This window comes from Petaurus breviceps, unplaced genomic scaffold, assembly GCF_028583685.1.
Source record: "Petaurus breviceps papuanus isolate PSGF00001 unplaced genomic scaffold, PetGlider_PUasm1.0 172, whole genome shotgun sequence".
Lineage (NCBI taxonomy): Eukaryota > Metazoa > Chordata > Mammalia > Diprotodontia > Petauridae > Petaurus > Petaurus breviceps.
Window position 1 is genome coordinate 3574832 of NW_027185755.1, and position 22196 is coordinate 3597027.

Here is a 22196-nt window from a genome sequence, read left to right on the forward strand (position 1 = left end):
AAGAAAGAAAGAAAGAAAGAAAGAAAGAAAGAAAGAAAGAAAGAAAGGAAGGAAGGAAGGAAGGAAGGAAGGAAGGAAGGAAGGAAGGAAGGAAGGAAGGAAGAAAGGAAGGAGGAAAGAAAGGAGGAAAGGAAAAGAAAGAAATGTCAAATTCTTGTTGCTTAGAACCTTTAGCACAAATATGCTTCTGGTAAAGGCCTCAGCACCCACAGAAGCAGTTACTGGATTCTGGGGCAGAGGCTACTGGTACCCCACAGATAGAACAGTCTTGATCTAGAAGGAGAGAGGAGGATGTGCAGGCTGGATGGACAGACACCCATGGCAGTCCCAGGACAGATTCAGAGAAGCAGCCAAAATCAATCTCAAATGGGCAGAAGGAGCCACAGGGTAGACAGAGAGAGGTCTGTCCAACTGCTTTCTACCTCTCTCCCTAGCCCTGCTGCTTCTCTTCCCCAAACACACACACACACACACACATACACACACACACACACACACACACACACACACACAACAGTGTCTCTGTCCCAGACTGAGTTGGGGCTGACTTCTGGGGAATGGGGGGGGGAGGTATAGGCAGAAGGAGGCTTTAAGCCACCTGGCCCAGATTAGGGGTGTCTGGGGAAGGGCTGGGCTCAGCAGGGGTTGGGACCAGACTAGGCTAAGGCTTCTACAGCTTTGGTCCTGCCTTCATGGAGGTAGCTCCTCTGGACCCAGAACAAACCTGGCACCAATAGCGGGTCCCTCCCCTTCATGGAAAAAGCTAGTGAGCACAGGCCACCCGCCTGTACATATCACCTCTATGCACTGAACTGCCAGTGGGCCCTGCTAGGTCCAGTACCAAGGCCCAGCAGAGGCTGGTCAAATTATCGTAGTATATAGATGGGACACAACAATAGCAATGGACATATAATGACAAGAACTGTCTGTTATTCCTCCCAGGTGTAGAATACTTTCCAAAATAATTTTATATCCTTTATTTACCTCACTGGATCCTCACAACAACCCATGAACTGGGCTAGGCTGTGCTGGGGATGATTGTCCCTATTTTACAAAGGGAACCCTGAGCCCAAGCTAGGTGAAGGGACTTGCCTACAGTCACTCAGAAAGTGGTAGAACTAAAATCCTAGGCCTCCTGACTCAGAACACAGCTCTTTCACTGTACTCTTTTACCACCATGTTCCCAGAAAGACACAAGACGGACAGAGACACAAGGTCAAGGTATACCCACTGCCACCATCACAATCACTGGATAGACTGACCAACAAGCTCCAAGTAAGAACATAGGAAAAGTCATAAAAGAACAGTGACAGACATAATGAGGCCCATGTGAATGAATATGAATGTATACCAAATTACCTGTTCTCCCAACTATTCCCCCTCCCTTTCTGCTACCCCTACCAAGCTCAGATTCTGTTACTATAATCTACAATGCAATGACTTCAGGGCCTGGAAGGGTAAAGGAGTCCTCTGCTCCATTCCTGTGTCTCACCCTCAGGGAGAGGACTAACACAATCCCCTGTCCCACAAACTCAGAGCCAGGATTAGGTTTAGGAGAGCCTTCCCTCGTCCTTCCCCCTTAGATTCCTATACCTGGAGAGGAAACTGAACAAGAAAGGAACAGCAGGTGACATAATTATGAGAATGGAAGAAGAGACATGGAGAGAGTAGAGAAGTCAGAGAAACTGAGGCTCAGACATGGTCTGATCACTTTTCCAAAGTCTTAACACAGAATTAATATGTGTACATGGATACATACTCCCCACCCACGGGAAAGAGAAGTAATAGACCCTGGAGCCCACAGGTCTTAGCTCAGATTTAGGGTGAGGGACCCTCTTTCCCCTGAGGAGGAGTGAAATAGAGGGCCCAGACTAACTACAGGAGGGAGGGCAATCAATGGGCTTTATTCCATTATTGCCTTGTTAGAGCAGTGTACCACGTACTGGTCAATTCAGTCTCCTGATGTGCATTCATCCTTTTTGTCCAATGTATCCAGCAGCTATCTTGACACCAGGATTCACAGTACCTGGCCTAATTTAACCCTACCTGCCTCTTTATGTCTGTGCCTGTGAGGTTTCCCCACCCATAGTCCTGCCCCACCCTTCTCATAGTTTCCTTGTCTCAATCCTCGGCTAGGGTCTGTCTCTTATGTCAACACCCCCCTGCCATAGTCTTCTTTATCCAGATGACTCCAATCTGTACAAGTGGATATGAACCACATGCCTTCCTTTCATTCCTATCCTGTATAGCCAGCACAGCCTTACCTCTGAAGGTTTCCTGGATTTATCCAAAAGGGGGATTAGACTCAACCTTCTGACCCCTAGCTCAGTCCCTCAATCCTTACCCAGAATGAATTCCTCCTGGCCCTTCCTGAACTCCATTCTCCTCCCCATTCTAGCCCATATTTTTAAAGGTAATCCCTCTTCTCTCCTCCTCCTCCTCCTCCTCTTCTCCTGGGCTTCTTGGTTTTCTGGAGATCAGCTCTCTTACCCTGCCCCTAGATGCTACCCTAGATGGCTCCTCCTGGACACCTCCTTCCCATCCAGAATGAAGGCCTCAGATGGTTCAGGACCCCAGCTCCCACATCTCCACACCCACAGGTCAGAGGTGAACATCATGTACCTCTAGGTTCTCCTATATGCTATTATCCATATTATCCTCCAGTTCCCTCTTACTGCTTTCTACCCTGTTCTCATGCCCTCCTGTATCCCCCATCCCACCCACACCCCTCCAATAAAATGCCTAGCAGAGTGCCCTAGGACAAAATAGGTAATCAGATTGAATTAAAATAGTCAAGTGTGCCTCCCAACCACAAGGTTGGTTTGGTGTAGTCACGAGGATTAATGAGACTCAATTACATCAGCCTGGGACACTTTGAGGGACACCACTAAGGTCTCCTGGCCTGACGGTTATATTGGAGGAAATAGGGGGAGAAAGACTGGGGAATAGGCACTTAGGGTCAAAGGGAATGGGGGACAGCTTATTGAAATAGGAACTATCCCATTTAGGAAGAAATCAGGTTCAAGGGTTTATCTGTGAGCAGTCACGAAGAGACTAAATCAGGAGACCAGGGAAAGGAGCCTCCAACATGATTCAATCCTATTAGGGAAATAAAACAGTTTGAATATGTGGTTATATGCATGTCTGTTTGTATGCACACCCATATTTTTCCACAGGTGCCTGTGTGTGACTATACATTCGTATTTGTACATATTTATATACAGACATGAGGCAGCCTGGGTCAATATAAGAGTATTGAACTTGAAGTCAGAAGGTCTGGGTTCATGTTCTAACTCCAATACATACTATTTGACCCTGAGTAAATTCCTTTACTTCTTTGAACCTCAGTTTCTTCATTTATGAAATGGGGGTATTCTTACTTACTTTATAATGAGATAAGTAGTTCAAATAAGTCATACCTATTGGTGAGCTATTTTTTCCCGTGTGTAAGCATTTAACTATGTTTGTATTACATATGTTTGTGAGCATGTCTGTCTGTCTGTATGATTCCCTATCCATCTCTAAGTGTTTCTTTGTATGCCTGTGTGAGAATATATCTGTGTACATACTCTTCTCTTTTCTTCATCTCTGTGTGTGCATGCATGTTTCTGTGTATGTGACATGGGGTTTCCTATCCATCTTTATCTCATCTGGGTGACGGAGCTCTGAACCCCTCCAGGCCCCAGCTCCACTGCTCCTGCCCTAGATTTCTCTGCTTTTTCCAAGAAATTATTTTCCCTTTCCTCCTCCCATCTTTCATCCCTTCCTTGGTCCTCTGGCTTCCTTCTCTCTCTGCCTTTTCCTTTCTCTGTCTCCTTTCTTCCTATATATTTTTCCTTTCCTCTCTTCACCCACCTCTCCTCCTCTGCCCCATGACATTTTCTGTTTCTCTTCCCCTGACATCGTTCTCTCCAGCTCTCTTCCTGAATCACTTTCTCCTCTTCTATCTTTCCTCTTTTCCCCCTCCCTCTCTTCCCCCCTTAATCTCCCCTCCTCATCTTTATCTTCCCCTCTCTCCATTCTTTCCAGCTCCTCTTTACCTTTTCTCCTCTCTCATTCTTTCCATCTATTTTCTTTTTCTCCCCTCCCTCTCAATGTCTTTTCTCCTCCCATCTCTTTCCTTCCTTCTCTTTCTCTATCCCTTCTCTACTCTCTTCCATTTTCTTCTCTTTTCTATTTTCCCCCTTTCCCTCTCTTTTTCTACATCCCTTTCTCCTCCTCCTTTTCCTCTTCCCCCTCTCTCCCTCTCGACTCTTTCCCCACCAGGGCCCCTGCTCTGCTCTGCTCCTGCTCATTTATTGACTTTAAAATCAAAGCCAATTTTGGTTTTAGAGAAAGAGAGTGACAGAGATGGAGAGGGAGACAGAGACACAGAGAGACAACTCAGAGGGGGAGAAAGACAAAAGACCACTGTCCCTCATGTCCAGTCGAAGGAACATACAAAAAGATGACGGGGCAGGGAGCCTGGTATGGGGGCAGGACCCAGAGGGTTTTTTCCACGGGCCACTTACTGGGTCCATCAAAGCCTCCGGTGTTCAATTCGTTATAGAGAAATCTGACTGGAGAGGAGGTGGGGACAGGGAAACAGCCGAGAAATACCAAAGGGCCAGGGCTGAGACTTCTGGGTTTGCCCTACACTTGAGCCGAAGAGCCCAGATTGGAGGCCCAATCTGTTCCCTTTGATCCTTTCTACTCAACCAAACTCTTCAGCCCTATAGCTCTTGCTGTCTCCTTGTTTTTTTTTACCATTCTGTCTTCATCTCAGTTTATCTGAGCTTTTTATTTTTTTGGTGGGGAAGCATTAAAAAAATTTCTTTTTAGAAAGTGATAAATCTCATCCCACTCCCAAATCCTGAATAGGTTGTTGATTGGCTCAGACTTTGAATCCACAAAGATCACCAGAAGCCCGAGTCAGCTCAGAATTCCCCCACACCACCTACCCCTACCGCAAAGTCCTCTAAAAGACCGGGGGTCTCCTGGAAAAGGGATGTCCTTCACTTCTCCCACCCTTCCTCATGTCATTGCCAGTCCAAGTCTGCTCTCTCCCTGCCTTTTTCCATCTGACAGTCAGCAGAAGAATCAATATTTTATGCCCAAAGCGATTTTGAAATCCAAGGAAATGATAGGCGGGGTACCAGCCAGAGTTCCCCACCCTGCCACCTCCTAGGTTCTCTGTCCTTGGCCTCACCTCCTCTGCCCCAATTGCCCCCTTCCCAATCCTTCCATGTCCCCACCCATGGAGAGAGAGAGAGACAGAGAGAGAAAGAGAGAGACAGAGAGAGAAAGACAGAGACAGAGAGAGAGAGACAGAGAGAGAGAGAAAGATAGAGACAGAGAGAGAGAGAAAGACAGAGACAGAGAGAGAGAAGATGATAAAGTTACTTTTTTGTTTAACAGATGGGGAAAAGGAGAAAAGGGGGAAAGGGAAAGAGGAAAAGAAAATTGCAGGTCATTAGAGCAGCTTGAAAAGAAAAGTACAGAGTTGGGAAATGGATAATTAGGCAGCGGCTGTGCTCGACCACAAACACCCTCGCTTTGGGGGGAGGGAGACCGGGGCCCAGACCCCCTGCCCAAAGACTGGGGAGCCAGTGCAGCTCACCTGGGTACACTGGGGGGCACAGGAAAGAGAGCACAAGGTTCCCAGCCTCGGGACGGTCTTGGGGACATCGGGCAAGTAGCAGAGCCAACAAGAACATCAAAGATGGTTAGAAGCTAGAGGAAAACTCGTGGGCAGAGGGTGTGAAGCATGTTAGATCTAAACCTTTGGGAGGTCAGACCTAATTCCTCCCAAATGGGGATGACACTCTGGTTCTGTCTCTGGACCCAGGTTCTGACGGCTAGTAGCAACTTCGAAGAACCCAAGCTCAGACCATGAAGGGTTAATTCGTTGAAGGGGAGAACCGGAGGCCATGTTTGGAGAAGTAGGCCCCAGAGTTAGAAGGCTCAGCCCAGCAGGTCTTCTGGGCCTGAGGTGTTCATGTCCCCAATGCCTCAGCTCAAGGGTCAGGGGCAAGATGGCCTATAGCTCTCAATTTCCCAGATTCTGCCAATTTCACCAACAGGAACACCCGAATTCTAGAGTCTGAGTGAAAAAGAAAGGAAGTTCACACATACATAATTCATACTGATACACAGGCCTCCAAACATTCACTTACTATTCCATACATTGATATAAATTTCTAATGCACACACTCACACTATAATAGACACAACAGACTTGCAGAGAAACTGCCTCATCTTTACACAGACCATCCAGTTCAGCCAGAAGGGTCTGCTCAAGGCCCTGACCTGATCTGCCCTCTCTCACTCATCACCCACTAGCTCTTAACCTACGGAGGTCCCAGTATCCCCGAAGTCAGAGCCGACTTTTTCCCCCCCGATAGCCGTCTCTATACCCTAAGGACGAGGACCTTTAGGAGTCACTTCCTCCCTAAGAACAGAGGTGACTCTGGTAAAGAGCTTGGACCACCTCATGTGGCCTGGGACTCTCCGAATTTTCAGAAAACTGGTGCCCCAATGCGGAGGTGGGGGGGGGGAAGGGATACAGCAATTCCCAAATTTCCTGGCCCTGGTGCTGTTTCCAGGAACCCCTTTCCCTGGGCTAAGCAGAGGGGGCCTGATTGAATGTCGGGCGACAAGGACAGACACGGGGTTATGGGGCCTCCCGGCAGTGCAGACATACACCGTCATTGACAAAGAAGTTGATCCTTTCTCTCACTTATGGGGTCCACACTTAGGGAAGCCTTGGAGCAGAGCTGTGAGCATGGCCTCTGCCCCGAGCTCCCACTTCGGGTCCTTATATCGCAGGGTCTCTTGAGCTATTTCGTTCTATGGCGCGGGGCCTGTTGCGCCTTCTATTCGTATTTGAGACAGCTTGCCACCTAATTGAGTAAAGCCCGGGCTTAGTGTTTGGTGCAGCAACTTCGCCCACTGCACCCCACCCCTCTTTTCACCTCAGGACCCGAGCTAAGGGTCAGGAGGCACGGGGATTTCCTGTCCTGCGGGAGTCGGGCCGCGAGAAGACTCGACTCAGGCTCGGCCTCTTCACCACAAGCCGCACATAGCTTGTGCTGGCTAGAAAGTTTGCGGCGGAAAAAGTTTATGGAGCGAGCGGGGGGCGGGGAAAGAGGCCCGGGAAGGGAGGCAGCGGGCTCGGGAGTTAGCGGGAAGGGAGGCCCTCTGCGCTGTCAGACTCTCTGCCTGCCTGAGCCCCAGATTGGAATCGGAACCGGAGGTTGAGCGCCGGGAGATCGCGGCCCCCGCACAGGCGAGACCTAGACGGAGTTAGAGAGGAAGACTTGCGGAGGGATTGACGAAGGGAAGGAGTCACGGCGTCCGAGGGGGCAGTCAGCGCCACCCGCCCGAGCTTGAGCCCGGGCTGGAGGCCGAGCGCCCCCCGCAGCTTGCAGCCAGCCGGCCGGGAGTGCTGCTCCGGGTCTATGCCTCACGGCGACTCTGGCTCTTTTTTATTCCCGAAATAAATTTGGGAGACGCGCCATTTTCTGAACTCTGCGCCCATGTGCGGGGAGGAAAACAAAGGCCCTGGAGAGAGTGTGGCCCGCCCCGCGGCCGTGGAGCTGAGCCTGGCAGGGCCCTGTGCAGGCGGGGGGGGGGGGGGGGGAGCGGAGGGGGGGCGGGGAGCAGAGCCCCGCGCTAAGGCGGGCAGCGCCAGGCCCTGCTGAGAGGGCTTCCCCGGCCCCCCTCCCCCTGGCAGTCACACCCTCCACACGCACTCCCACCCCCACTCCGACACTGACACTGACACACACTCACGCTCACACTCACACTCATTCGCAGCCTGACACTCTCGCAGACACACACGCAGCCTGGCACACGCGCGCCTACAGCCGCCGTTCCACACTGTCTCGCACACACCACCCTCGCGCAGACTGACACGACATGCAGTCTTTCGGAGGTAGCCGGACCCACTCGCAGACAGCCCGCAAGGAGACACATGCGCTCGCACACACACCCTCCCCAGCCCCGGGGCGGGGGCGGCGGCGGCCGGTTACCTGGGTGAGGCAGTACGGGGAGTACATCGCTAGCTGTCCGAGGAGCCGCGCGGCTGGCGCTGTGAGGTGCGACTCAGCTCAGCTCAGCTTGGGCCAGGCAGTGGGCGAGCCGCGCTCCAGCTCCTGACGAGCCTGCCCTGAACCCCGCAGCCGCTGCTGCAGCCGCCGCCGCCGCAGCTGCCGCTGCCTCCGCTGCCTCCGCCGCTCTGGCTGCCTCCTCGCTCGCCCTGCTCGCTCGCTCGCTCCCTCTCCTCTCCAACTCTCCTCCTCTCTCGCTCTCTACTCCATGCCGCTCGGTAACCCCGCCTTGCAGTGCTCTCTGAAAGTGAAAGTTTAGACAAAGTTTGGAACCGAGCGCACTTTAGAGAGAGGGGGGGAGGGAGGGAGGGAAAAAGGGAGGGAGGGAGGCAGCCCGGCCCTCCCGCCCCGACCGCGCCCTCTCCCACCCCCGCTGCACACACGGACACACACTCACACCCACGCCGACACATACTTTCTCTCACACATACACTTACCCTAACAAACAGTTACACATGGACACACTGACACACACGCAGACACACATTGACACCCACGGACACACAGTGACACATCGGCATGCTTAGTGGCACGCCTCCCCTCTCCCAAACACTAGACAAGCCCACTACCACTGGGTCGTACTGACACCCTGTCGCACCACAGACACATTATGTATGTGTATGTGTGTGCTCCTGTCACCTCCTTTCTTGGTGACAGGAGACATGTATTTCCAGAGCCTCCTCCAGCCTGTGGGTGCCCCTCGCCCCCTCCCGCACTCAGGGACACCCCTTGACATTCCACTTCCCCTCCCACATTACTGCTGGCTCCAGGATCCCCTGAATGACTGCCTTTCTCTGGCTCAATCCCAGTCTCAGGTGAGCCCTCCCCCTTCCTGGGCAGAGAGAATAGAGATCAACTCCGAGTTGGGGGTGGGGGACAAAGGAGGGGCTGCAGGTGGTGATGGAGGAAAGGAAGGAGGGAGGGAGAGAGAGAGAGAGAGAGAGAGAGAGAGAGAGAGAGAGAGAGAATGTCCTGGATTCTAGCTGAGTCCCAGTTCAGCACCAGGCCCACAATTGCTTACTCTGAGTCAGGGGGAGAAATGAGACAAGAGTAGAGCTCCTGTGGGTGTGGCCCCTGGTCCCCTTGACTCAGAGAAGTGGGGAATGTGTCTGAAATAATCCCCTCCCCAGCAGCAGACCACAAGGTAGATTCTGTGCAAAAGCCTGGATATTCTTGCAATTTTCATCGTCACTTAGCCTGTTGGGGTGGGGGTTTCAAGTGTGTGTACGTTTGGGAGGGTGGGTGCTGTGTGTATGTGTGAGCCCCAATGTGTCTCGGTGTGCTGAGGCTCACCCCCCAGAGGATTTCAAAACCCTCCATCCTCCCGATCCTCTTTTCCCTAGCAGCTGCGGATGAAAAGACTTGGCCAGAGAGGGAATTGATACGTCCTTAAAAATTCAAGGGCTCCTCGTAAACAGAAACTTTTAACACCGTTTAAAGTTTCAATACTGCTGAGGAGGGGGATGGGGAGACTGGGAGGGGTACACTGGGCAGGGGGCCTGGCTTATTTTGGGTTAACTTCAAAGAGACCAGCCTCCTCACCTGGCCTAGGGAAACTTGCAAAGCAAGTAATCATAATCAAGGATGGTACTTCTCCCTTCCCCAGGTCCCCTCCCTTCCCCATTATCTGGAACACCAGAGGGTCTTAATCCAGCCCCCCCCCCCTAAGGAGACCAAAAGAGCCACCCATATAACTTCAGTTCTTCTGAACAGACCAACGGGAGCTAGGGATAGAGAGTGTGAGGCACTGTTCCCTCCTTTTGGATCTCTAGTCTATTCTGTTGCCTCTCAGCAACTACTGAGCTCCAAGACTGCTATCTTCCCCGCTAAAAAAAAAAAAAAAAAAACTGACCAGCTACGGAAATGTAATGGAGACAAGAGTGTCTGGATGAAAGCATAAATAAGCCACCTTTAGACCTACCTACCAAAATATCTGTTCTGGGCCTTTTGCTGAGTGAGTCTAGGAGCCTGAGGAGTAAGGGAGGGAGAAGGCAGCTCCACATTCAGCCTGAGCACAGATTAGGTAGCAAGGAATGAAGGTTCAAGGTGAAATGCCCCTCAGTTACCTGTGTACCTTGCCCCTCTTCCCCCTCCCATCTGTGCCCCTGAAGAGACTCCTCTCCTGGGCCAGCTTAGGGGGACATGGAGAAAAGCAATCATTCCCCTAAAAGAAACATAATAGCATGTGTATGTAACATATCTTCCTCTATTTTTCACTTCTGTTAACTCATCTGAACCTAAGACTGGGTCTAAAACCTGGGTCTCCTTGTGCTATAGCATGTATAGGGATGATGTGATTTCGTTGGCATGGAGAACTACTAGGTAAGGAAACTGCCTCTACCAATTCAGGGCCATGCCTTCTGCAACTTAGTTTTAGAGAGTGGCCTGGAACACTTAGAGGTTAAGTAACTTGCTGGAGATCGAGAGAGTAGTATGGGTCTGAGTTAGGACTTGAACCTAGATCTTCCATGTTCCAAGACCAGCTCTCTATGCATGTAAAGCATTTCTTAAATTGCAAAGCAGGATGTGTACAAAATATGCACTTATCATAGAGATGATCGATTGTTATGCAATGATGGAAAACTGTTTCTTCCCCCCCCCCCATCATTCCCCTTACAAACTTCATTGACTAACACAGTGTCTGTTAACACATGCACAACCAGAAAAAAACACAACCCGTACTTTCATTGCTTTTCAGTCTACAACTGATCTGAAGGGGGTGGGGGTGATAAGAAAGAATAGGCAGTAGGGATGGTCCTTCAAGCCAAGTGAGTGCATACCCCCTCCACCAGGTACCCAGACATACCTGGCCAATGAGAAATCATCCAGGAGATGGGGGGGTGAGAGGGGGTTCCCTGGAGCAAGCCTCCAGCAGGTAGGTTGGGCACAGCTGGAATGTCACAGCTGGAATGCCCCAATGTTCCTCCTGGCTAAGGCTGCCCACCTGGCCCCAGTTGGCAGCAGGTGCGGCCCTTTCACAATGCAGGTGTGTGCAGGGGGAGGTGGGGAAGACTGAAAACATCTAGGGGCCCAGCTGGCAACTTCCAAGGCTTTGGAATGTTTGAAGCAGGTGAGTTCCAGGCAGGAGCAGGGTGTGGGGAGAAACTGTTGGAGAGGTCTTTCCTGCTCAGGTGGGCTAAGTTGAAAAAGGGGGAGCCCGGAAACCCCTGGAAGTCTCATTAGGGCAGCAGCTGTATTTGGGTCCTACCTGGGGGACAAATGGGAGGAAGATAAGCTGGGGATAGTATGTGGAGATGCTGTTTACATTACAGAGCAATGGATGGATGCAGTGGATGCTGGGGGCCGGGGGACAGGTTTGTACTATGCTTGATACCTCTCCTTCTTTCAGCACTCTCTTCACCACCCCACCCCTTCTCTTAACCCCTCCTTTTCCCTCTCCCTCTCCCTTACTTAACCCTAAACCATATTTCCCTCTTTAACATGGGCCAGTCACCTCTTTTCCCAAAACCCTCCTCCATCTTTCATCCCCCTTCTGCCCAATTTCCCTTCTTCCCTAGTTCCCATTTTTTTCCATTTCCCTTATGCCTGAGCCCCCTCTTTCTCTCCCAGATCACTTTCCCTTCAACCCCCTTTCATTCCCACACTACATTCTTTCCCAAGTTATTCTGTCCTCGCCATTCTTTTCTTCCAGCCTTCACACTCCCTCTAAGCCCTCTCTCTCCTGGCCCAACCTCTTCCGTTTTTCTTCAATCTCTCCCCCAACACCAGACGCCATCATTGTTTTTCCCTATCCAAGTCCTTCTCTTTCCTTTAGAAGCTCACTGGTTTCTCCCTCTGACATTCCTGTTCACTCAGACCTGATGGTGGGACCTGGGAGTAGAACTAGCTGTGAATGGGGATAAATAACCTTCTTGAAAATTCCCCAAGGGAAAAGTATGCCAGAACCTTCAGAATCTCCCGATTCAAGACAAAGATCTTCAAAGACAGAATTTTTTCATTTTTGTCTTTGTACTGTCTGCATCTAGCATAATATCTGGCCACTTAATATTTCCTTAATTTAAAGCAATTTTGGATTGGGTAACTGTGAAATTGGGGTGTGGTGGAAAGCTACTGGACTAAGCTAAGAAGCATACATTTCAGTCTCTGTCCCAAGATTAATTTGCAGTGACCTAGGACAAATCATTTCACCCCTCTGTTTCCTCATCTGTAACGCAGGGATATAAACACTTCCCATGTCCAACTCCATCCACAGTGATGTGGATCAGATAAGAAACAGAAAGGGGGGAAGCCCATATAAATTATTGTTATTACTATTGCTGTTATCTTAATCTCCAGAGGCAGGATGGCAGGGTAAATAGAGTGTGGAACTTGAAGTCAGAAGACCTGACTCTGAGTCTCACCTCCAACACTGGGCATGTCATTTAATTTCTCATCCCAGTTGATTCTTCAATAAAATGAGAATGACAAAACTGACAATGCCTATTGTGAGGGCTGGTGTGAAGTTTGTGTAAGATCACATACATGAAGTGCTTTGAAAACTTTAAGGTGCTCTATAAATGTCAGTTAGTACTGTTAACTTTGGGGTTCTTCAGTGTACCCAGAGGGTTCTAGCACTCTAAGCCCTTAAACCAACTAAGGTTCTTTCTGGGTGCTTTGGGAGTTTAGCATTGATTCAGCCACTCTTCAGATTCTGAACACACACAAACAGTGACAATTCTACTGCACACCTGGTAGAAAGGAGGGGCCTGTGGGTTTTCCCTAAGGGGAAGCTGAGAAACCATTTGGGAAACTTTTCATTTGTAGCCAAGAGACCCCAGGAGAACCCAGTAGAAACTTGGAAATGTGGCCTGAATAAGACTTGTGTTTGAGGAAGGGCAGGGCTGGGAAGGTTGCTGGGTGAGCCCATCTGAGTGAGTGAGTGTGTGTGTGTCTGTATATGTCTGTGAATTCATGTGCTTGTGTATTTCTTTGAATAAGCATATGAATTTTTGCATTTGCAAAACGAGGGTGTTAGACTAGATAGTTCTTAAGATCCCTTCCTTCTCAGAGTCCTCTTTCATGAGCTTGTGTTTTTGTCTCTGTATCTGTTTGTGTGTGTGAAAATGTATATTTGTATATATCTGTGTGAGAGCAAGTTAGTATTATATAAGTGTCTTAATCTCTATGATTGTGAGCATGTATCTGTGTGTAACTGTCTACATGAGTCTGTAGGAATATGTCTGAGTCTGTGATTATATGCTTGTATTTGTATGAGTGTGAGTGAATTTGGATGAGTGTGCCACGTGACTTGCTGCATGGCTAAGTGTGAGTATATAGATGAATGTTTGTATAAGTTGTATATACAGCCTGTGTCTAAGAATAAGTGTATGAATCTGTAGCATGTGTCTATTTGTAGCCTTTTTTGTGTATGAGTGCCTTTAGGGTTTAAAATCTCCAGATTTAGGTGTATGTCCGGTTGGGGTACTTGAATCCTTCCCAGACATTTTCCTATTTCAGTGTCAAGGTTGTATAGTTCTCTTCTCCCTGCTCCCCAACTCACCCACACACATCTCAGTGACCCGAAGGCAAGTGTTCTTCTAGCCCCCTCCCCCTCCAAAGGCACACAGACTAGTACAGCTCTCCCATCCTCCAGACTTAACCCAGAATTCAAGGCTTCCAGTACTACCCCCTTCTTCTCTGACAAAAGAGAACGGCAGCGTCCAGTGCACTGGAAGCCGTCTACACTCGTCAGACGTTGTTACTGCTGTCTTGGGGGGCTAAGTACTTCTTAAAAACAGAGACCAGTCAGGGGAAAGACAAGAGACAGAACCCACCCCGGGGCAAAGACAGCTGGGGGTGGGGAGGGGCAGCTGGCATCTCTCGGGAGAGGCTGCATTCCAGCCCCACTGGGTCCGCAGCTGTGCCCAGAAACGAGGGCCAGGCCCGGGCTCGGTTGGCACTGGCAGAATTCCGGTCCTGTGCCCATTCTGTAGGGGGCGGGGGTCGGTAGGGAGACTAAGGTCCAGGGAGGGGCAGGATTCAAGAGCTAGGGAAAAGAAAGAAGTCAGGAATCCTGACGCCATAACCTTCCTGGCTTCCCCCTGACAGTGATTTAATCCGACTGACGGACAAACCGTGACCTTGTTCTCTGTTTCTCTCCTCTTCTCTTGGTGTCTCTGGATTTCTTTGGCTCTCGGTCTCTCCCTTGGGGCCGCAGATAACCAGGACGGTTAGGGCTAAGGGAATGGAAAGAGCAGTGGCCCTATCTTCTCTCAGGTGCAGGACCCCGCCCCGCTCTCCCGGTCAGACCCTGCCCAACTCTGTCCCGCCCTTCACCCCCCACTGGGGGACCTTGGGCGCCTAGCCTACTTCCCCAGGTGCGCGAAGCTGCCCCAGGCCGCCCTCCCTGCTCTACCTGCCCAACTTTCCACGGGGGAGGGACCTGCACCAACGTGCCCTGGCCCGGCTAGAGCGGGGGCCCACACGTGCCTGGCACGGGCACCTGTGCCACATCCCCACCTTCCCGATCACTGAGGGAACTAGAGCCTTCTCCCCAGCAGCGCCAAACAGGCCCTGAGCTACACACATTGTTACACCCGGACCTCCCTCAGGGACACACCCTCCCACCGCTGCTGAGAATATACAGCCCCACGGACACACACTCAGCTTCCAAGAACACACACCCTCGAGACACAACCCCGAGGACGCTTTTCCCTAGATTGCAACCCTCGAACCCACAGTTTCGTGCGGACACGTACAAGCACAGTCGCAGGATGACATATGGACCCACAATCCCATACCTCGCACTATCAGTCTGTCTGTCTGTCTCTCCCTCCCCCTTCCCTTTCCCTCCCCATCTCCTCCTCAGTAGGGATAAACTGGGAGCCCCTAAGGGGAGATAGGGGGGAATGCGCAGCTGTCTGCAGTGGGTGCCAGCCCCACTCCAATCCCCAAATAATGAATATTCATTAGTACATTGGGCCTCCCTGCGCGCAAGCCTTTGGGGATCGCGCAGTCTCCAGACAGCAACGTGCGCGCTCTACCAATTCCGTGCGCGCGCGCGCCCTCGCCCACGGCACCCCTACCCCCCGCCAAAACCCCCCCCCCCGCCCCAGCCTGGGCCTACAGGTCCAAGTCCCTTAAGGGAGTACTGCTCTAGGTCGTAGATCCGCTGCGCCAAGATTCCCAGCCTGAAAATTGGGTGTGAGCGAACACTGGTATTGGAAGAACAGAAATCAGATACAGCAATAACTTTGTCCCAATTTAGGGACAGGGAGGGGCAGAGACCCCAGAACACATACACAAGGAGTGGCACATTCAACAAACATATATAATGAAGGCTTGCTGTAGGCTGCATGAAGTACTGGACCAAGGAGAGCTGGCCACGGAGCCAGGAAGAGGAGGGTTCTGAGTTCCATCTCTGATACACCTCGGCTTTGGGAGCCTCGGAACTTTTGTGTCCCGGGGCAACTCTCTAAAGACCTACATTGCAGGGAAGAGAGAGCTATCAGGAAGTTTTCCATATCAGTGAAATAGCAGGTGCATTACTACGTCCCCTCAACCCCCCAAACCCTGTGTTGAGTAAAACTCGGGGTAAGTGGGAGGCCTAGATAAGAGTGCTGTTCTCCTGAAGTTCAGTCTAAAAGGCCAAAGCAAGCAACTACTCTGCTCTCCCTGTGGCCTCCCCCACAGGCTTTCTCTCAGTCGGGAGATGCTCTGATGCTCCTGCTTTGCCAGGATGGGGTAGCCCCCCAGGATGTCCAATCCAGAAAGGTCTCTGCATTGGTTACAGGTGAGGAGGAGGTATGGCTATTTTTCACCAGCATATCTGCCTCTTCTTCTTAGAAGGAGCTAGGTGGTGCAGTGGTTAGAATGATGGGGCTAGCCACAGGTTCCCCACCCTAGGGCTAGGGTCAAGAAGATCTGGGTTCAGCTCCAGTCTCAGGAGCTTAACGGCAATGTAATTAGCAATTCACTTCAGTTTCGTCATCTGTAAAATGGGGATAATAATATCATTTCACATGGTTATTGTGAGGATCAAGTGACATATCTGATATACTGGTACATAATAGATGCTTTTAGTAAGTGCTTATTCCCTTTCTCTTCCCTGAAGGCAGAAAGTAGACACCAACCCTTTGGTGCACCTCCGAAAGGAGAGGCTGGAATCTCCAATAAAGCAAACATATATAAAAAGTCACATAATACAAAACATTTGCATTGGGACTCTGGAGTTAAATCCTAGCTTTGCCATTTAAGGCCTCTCCCAATTGAAGCCTATGATCCCATAATCAAGGGGATAATTTCTAATATCCCTTCCACCCCTAAGTCCTTTGGTTCTACATTTTAAGAGCAAGCAATCCAGGGTTGCTGCTAATGATTCTAGGGAAGGTTTTCCTTCAGGATGGTACATGTAGAAACATAGTGGCACTGATTCCTCCTTCCCACCTCTTATTCTGCAGGTGGGAGGTAGACTTGGTATCAGGAAATACCCTCCTCTTCCACCCCCAGCATTTCTTTTTTTTTTAATTATTGGGAAGTTCTTCTGTACCCCTCATCAATATTAAAAGCTGATATTTCGCACACATACCTTTTTTTCTTTTACAAATTGCTTTGCATATCTTATTTGATCTTCATCACAAGAACCCTGGTGACGGGTAATTCAAACGTTATTGTACCATTTTACAGATGAGAAAACTGAGGCCCAAGGAGAGGAAATAACTAGGCCAAGGTCAAGCTTGGAGTCTCGAAGTAACTGGGAAGTGCTTAACTAAAAATCAGGCATTCTAGGTCCAAATTCCTAGCACTCTTGAATCATTGCTACAACAGGGAGAGAAATAAGTGCCCTCCCTAGGTCGTTCACAGGTTCAAAGCTAGGAAAGACTTCGCAGATTATCTAGTCCAAGCCCTCATTTTACAAATGAGAAAATTGAGGTCTCTGCAGAGAACGGAAGCCTCCCACACAGTTAAGCAAGTGGAAGAGGCAACATTTGAACCCCTGGTCCAGACGCACTTCCCACTACACAGCACTCGCGTCCCACGAGGGATGGTCTGAGAAAAGAAAAGCGGGCACGCGCGCACAGACGTACCCACACGTACCCACCCGTGCCCACGGTAGAGCATAGAGGCCTGTCACGTGGGCAAGGACCCACGCTCGCCGCCGGGAGAGGGCGTAGAGCCCGGACGACACCCCCTCCACTTCCCTCATTCCCTCCTCCCTCCCCCCCCCCCCCCCCCCCCCCGCCATCCCCGCCCCAGACCTCCGGCTCCCTCTTTTGGCCGGTGTGTGCAGAGCGCCTCCCCAGCCTCCCGTGCCCCGCGGAGCTGGGCTCCTTTAAGAGTGCGCGCCCGGTGCTCGCGGCTCCCCTTTGACGTAACCATGGCATCTTCTTGGCACGCGCTGCCCGCGCGCGGGGGAAAGGAGGGAGGGAGTGGGGGCGTTGCCATGGCGCCGGCGGGCACCGCGTGAATCGGGCCATTGTTAGGAGCGGCGCCCGGAGGAGGAGCTGGGGTTTCGCCACAGAGACCCAGAGAGATCCAGAGACACCGAGAGACTGGACAGGGATACAGCGAGGGAGGGTCAGGCCTGCGAGTCCCTGGGGATCGGCCACCCGGGCCAATGGGCCCAGAGGCGCGCGCGCACTGGCGCGCGCCCAGGGATTCCTGGCGGTGGCGCGCTCCCAGGCGCGCGGGACTGAGGAGCGCGCACTCGCGTTCTCGAATCACTATCTGCTTCCGCTCTCCATCCCGCGTGGGCGGGTCTCGCTACCCTCCTCTGAGTGCTCTCCCAGGCTCGGTCCCTCCCCCAGATCCCCGAGCACCGGCCGGCTCAGCCCACGGGACGCTCTTCAGATGCCGACAGAATGAGTGTCTCTGGCTCTCTTCCTTTGCCTCTACTTCTTGACCCTCTGTCCTTAAAAGCCCCAAGCCCAGGCCTGGCCGACTCAGTTCAGCAGGCATTTGCATTCTGTTTCTGTGTCTTTCTCTGCCTCCACTTTTGTCCTTGTCACAACCAAGATCCCCCAGCACAAGTCCTAAGCCATAGGGATTTCTGATATTTGTTGAATAAATGTCTCTTTGTCTCTCTGTCTCTAACTCAGTCCTTGGCACTGTCCCACATGAGTCTCTATCACGGGTCTAGCCCGAAGGAGGTTTCAACAAATGTTACCTGTGATTGAATGTCTTTCCGCCTCGACCCTTTCCTCTTCTCTATCCCATCTCTTTCTGTGTCTCTCCCTCCCTCTTCTCCATCTCTTTCCTCTGAAATTCCTAATACTGTGGGCCTGGCCCACAGGAGACTTCAGCACATGTTTACTGAATCTCTCTCTCTCTCTCATCTCAACCCAACCCCAGACACAGCACCCCTGTACTCACCCCCCTGAGTTTCCCCGCACCTCAACCACTACCCCCTTCCCGCGCACCCCCGCCCTGTGCGCCCCGGCACGGCACGGCCCGCGGGCTCCAGATGGCTGCACGGCTGCCGCGCTCCGGGGCTCGGCGGGCAGATGTGCCGGACGCCAGGACGCCAGATTGGGCGCAGATGTAGGAGGCGGCGGCGGAGCTGGCAGGGGGGATCCCGGGAAGGGACAGCGGAGCGTCCCCCGGGTCTTCAATCTGGGAGGTGGGCAGGGGGTGAAGAGGAAGCCGGTGGGGGGCAAAATTACTGGCTTCCTCCCTCCCGCCCCCGTCCCGGCACTGGTCCTGGCTGGGCCTCTCCTCCCAGGGCGAGGGGGACCTGAATGTGGGCGAAGAAGGCTTAGTATTTCAGAAAAATGTGTGGCTGCCTTTATATACATGGATGTGAGGGTAGTACGTGTGTAAATAGGAAGGAGCCTCTGTGGAATCGTGTGGAGCAGTGGGTCAGGCAGTGTGTGTGGCTCTGCCTGTAGGTGAATGCTGTGAGCATGTGCCTGTGGTCCTTTGTGTGGTTGTACTTGTGTTTGTGTAAATTGTGTATGGATCAGTTTGTGAAGGTGTCTGTCTTATCAGTATACGTTGGCACTCTGCGTACAAATTAGGTATTCTGGGGGCCACATTCAGCTGCGGATGTTCGGGTGGGACACTGTGGGCTCTGCTAGCTAATAGAGAGGGGCAGAGAGAGGTGAGGAAGATAGTACGACTGTCAGAAACACGGCCCACAACGGCTCCTGGCTCAACCAGCTGTGGGTCCCAGGTTCCTGGGCTCCTAGGCTGGCCTAGACCGCAAGGTCGGGAACAAATCTCGGACAATGGCGGCCCCTGGTGTCCACAGCATGTCCCTGCACCAACCTTCGGAGCTCAGCCCTACCCCGTGCCCAGGGTTCTACCCAACCCAGAGCTCTAGAACCCCAGAGTTCAACTTCTCTCAAATCCAGCACACAGCAGCCAACCTAATTTAGAACCTAGAGCTTAATCTGTCTCGTCATAGTCCAGGGACTAACACAGCCCATCCCAGGTCTAGAACCATCCCAGGGAGACCCTCCCAGCAGATTATCGCTGGCACCCCCAAAGGCACGGGGCAGGAAGAAACAGGCACAGACCAAGAGACTGAAATAGGGACAAATAGAGCAAGAGGGAGAGAAGGAAGAAATAGGAAGTTTTAGAGGAGAAACAATTGTTAGGAGGCAAGAGAGAGCTGGAGGAGGAGGTACCTCTGTCAAGTGTAGTTGAACTTCTGACTTGCAATCACCCACCTGTTCCTTTCCCCCAGGGACATGCACACTCAGCCATACACATACCCACACATATGTGCAATACATGTATGCCCCCAGGATAGGCATCCCTGCATGAACACATGCATACACATCTAGCCAGTATACCTGTCCTCAAATTCACATACATGCACACCCTGGGGTACATACATGCACAGGTACGCTTGAACACATAAGATTCTGCTCTTCCAAACCTGGATTCCTCTCTTAAGAGGTGGTTTCTCCATAAAAGATGAATGAGATCAACTGAACTCAGGTCTGTGTGGAATTAGTGTCTATGGGCCCCACCAACCTGCATCCCAGCCTGACTATATCCCTTTGGGCCCAGGCCTAGGCTCCACTGCATCCCCCAGGCCCGGCAGCCTCGGCTGGTGGAGGTTTAATACAGATGCCAAACTGGTAATTGTAACCAGGGGTGACAGGGTCACCTTGAGTCCCAGATGCTCCACCGTGACAGATGGTGTTGGCAAAGCTGATTAGCAGCCGCAGTGCCAGCTCCCGTGCCACCTGCACCACCCCTCCCCCTCTCCCCAAGCAGCCATTACAAACCCATTATTCTTAGGCCCCAGAACTAGGGGCCTCCCATGCTGGCAGCACCCAGGGAAGGGCACTGATGCCCTTACACCCCCAGACACAATGTTTTCCAGCTGGTACAGAGGGTAGGCACAGCAAGCAACATCCTTCCCAACTCTGGAGGAAGGGCTATAGGCAGTGCCAGCCCAGGTAGCTGAGAGGAAGCCACCAGGTCACTGGCCTACATATGGACATACATTTGGAGTTCAGGGATGGAGGCAATTCCTGTCACCCACAACAGGCATGGACTGAGCAGAGGGGAGAGAGGTGATAGCAGGTCAAGGATGTCCTCTATATACCTACCACAGGCTGAGATCCTGAGGATCCTGGTCCTCCCCACCATGGGAAGAAAATGTGGCCTATGACCCTAGCCCCCAGAATCACAGACTGTCAGAGCTGAAAAAATCCCCAGGCTTGTACCTAAGCAGCATCCTAACAAGTGGTCATCCAATTTCTGTTTGGAGACCTCACTATCTCCTGTGGCAGTTGTTTTTGGACAGCTCTAATTGTCAGGAAGTTTTTCTTTACATTAAGCCAGGAAGCAAAGAGGGGTTGAGGGCCAAGGACGGCTGAATCCCAGAAGCCTAAGGGCCAAAGAGATGGAGAGGATTGGCCACTAGCTTTAGGCCTATGGTTTATCATGAGGCAGAGTTCCCCATGTCTAGCTTCTGGATACCCAACCTCCCACCTCCATCAACACATCAACCCTGGGAACTGACCCAGGCTCCCCACCCCCAACCACTGTGAGCTTCCAGCAAACCCTATTCCCACCCCACCTCTGCCTGCTGCTTGGCCCCCTGGCCTTTCAGGATAGCCCCACCAAGTCAGGAGGAATTGATGCCAAAGTCCATCAGCCTTCTTGCCTGGGAGCAAGGCTAGAAATCATCTCCATGAAAAGCTAAAAGAGGGGAGGCTGGTGATAAAGGCTGGGGGGTAGGGATGACTGAAAGGTGGAAGGGTGAGAGGTGGGGGATGAGAAAGCTGAGGGTTAGGGGGCTAGGAGTTCTTGAAAGGGGAACAGAACCTTTTCCTCTTCCCCTCCAGGCAGCTTCCAGGTCCTCTGTCTGGCCTTGGCCTATCCATCTGTTTCCTCAGGTAGTGCTGCCCCCACCCCCATCCTGCTTCCCTCACCTGGGAGGCTCCCTTCCTGAGGAAGGGAGAAAGCTAAGGGGGGTAGAGAACAGCCCCCACCCCCACTCCTGGGGGGGTGAGGAGGCGGGGCCGCCAGGGGAGGGGAGTGAGGAGGCAGAGTCACCACATGTCCTCGCGCCTGTGCCAGACGTCCGCCATCTGCTTGGGGGCCCTGTTCCAGCTCCTGCACAGCTCCCGACTCCCTCCACCTTCTCCCCCACACTGATGGGTGGGTGGGGGTGGCCTAGAGCCCCAGACAGGGGGGGACTGCCTCAAGGGCAACATCCCCACTTCTCCCCCCCCCACCGCTCCCTAATCAAGAACCCAAGCTTCCAGGCCCCAACAGCTCCCTCGAGTCCCAGACAAGGAGGGTTGGTAAAGGAGCACTATGCCTACCCACCCACCATTTCTTGTACCAGAGCCCAGGTTTCTAGGTCAGTTTGACCCCAATACCCCCTCCCCAACACCCCTATGGAGGCCTGAAATTTTCCCCAAAGGCCTGGCATCCACAGCACAGCACAGCCTCCCCCTTCTCCCTCATTGTATCCAGGAGAATGAGCAGACACAGGCAAGGATAGTTTCAAGGAGGCAGATCCTTTATGTTTTTACAGGAAACCTAAATCTCAATAAATATCAACTCTCTGGGCCCAGGGTTCCAAGAACCATTGGGCCTACTGGTCTGGATTATATCAGGCCAGGGACCATCGTAAGGAGAATGGAAGAAGAGGAAGCCCAGGAGGGTCAACATAGGCCAGAGAGGCCTACCAGGGGCTGA

At 52.0% G+C, this 22196-nt stretch overlaps 2 protein-coding genes across 2 annotated transcripts in view; both read right to left on the minus strand.

Moving 5' to 3' along the window:
* The window catches only part of NFIX (nuclear factor I X), a 112637-nt gene extending 104277 nt beyond the window's left edge, over positions 1 to 8360 (minus strand). The window contains exon 1 of the mRNA XM_069082952.1: positions 8013 to 8360. Coding sequence (XP_068939053.1) covers positions 8013 to 8039 — 27 coding nt within the window. The 5' untranslated portion in view covers positions 8040 to 8360. The remainder of the gene's footprint in view (positions 1 to 8012) is intronic.
* The window catches only part of RAD23A (RAD23 homolog A, nucleotide excision repair protein), a 181075-nt gene that overhangs the window by 138661 nt on the left and 20218 nt on the right, over positions 1 to 22196 (minus strand). The window lies entirely within an intron of this gene.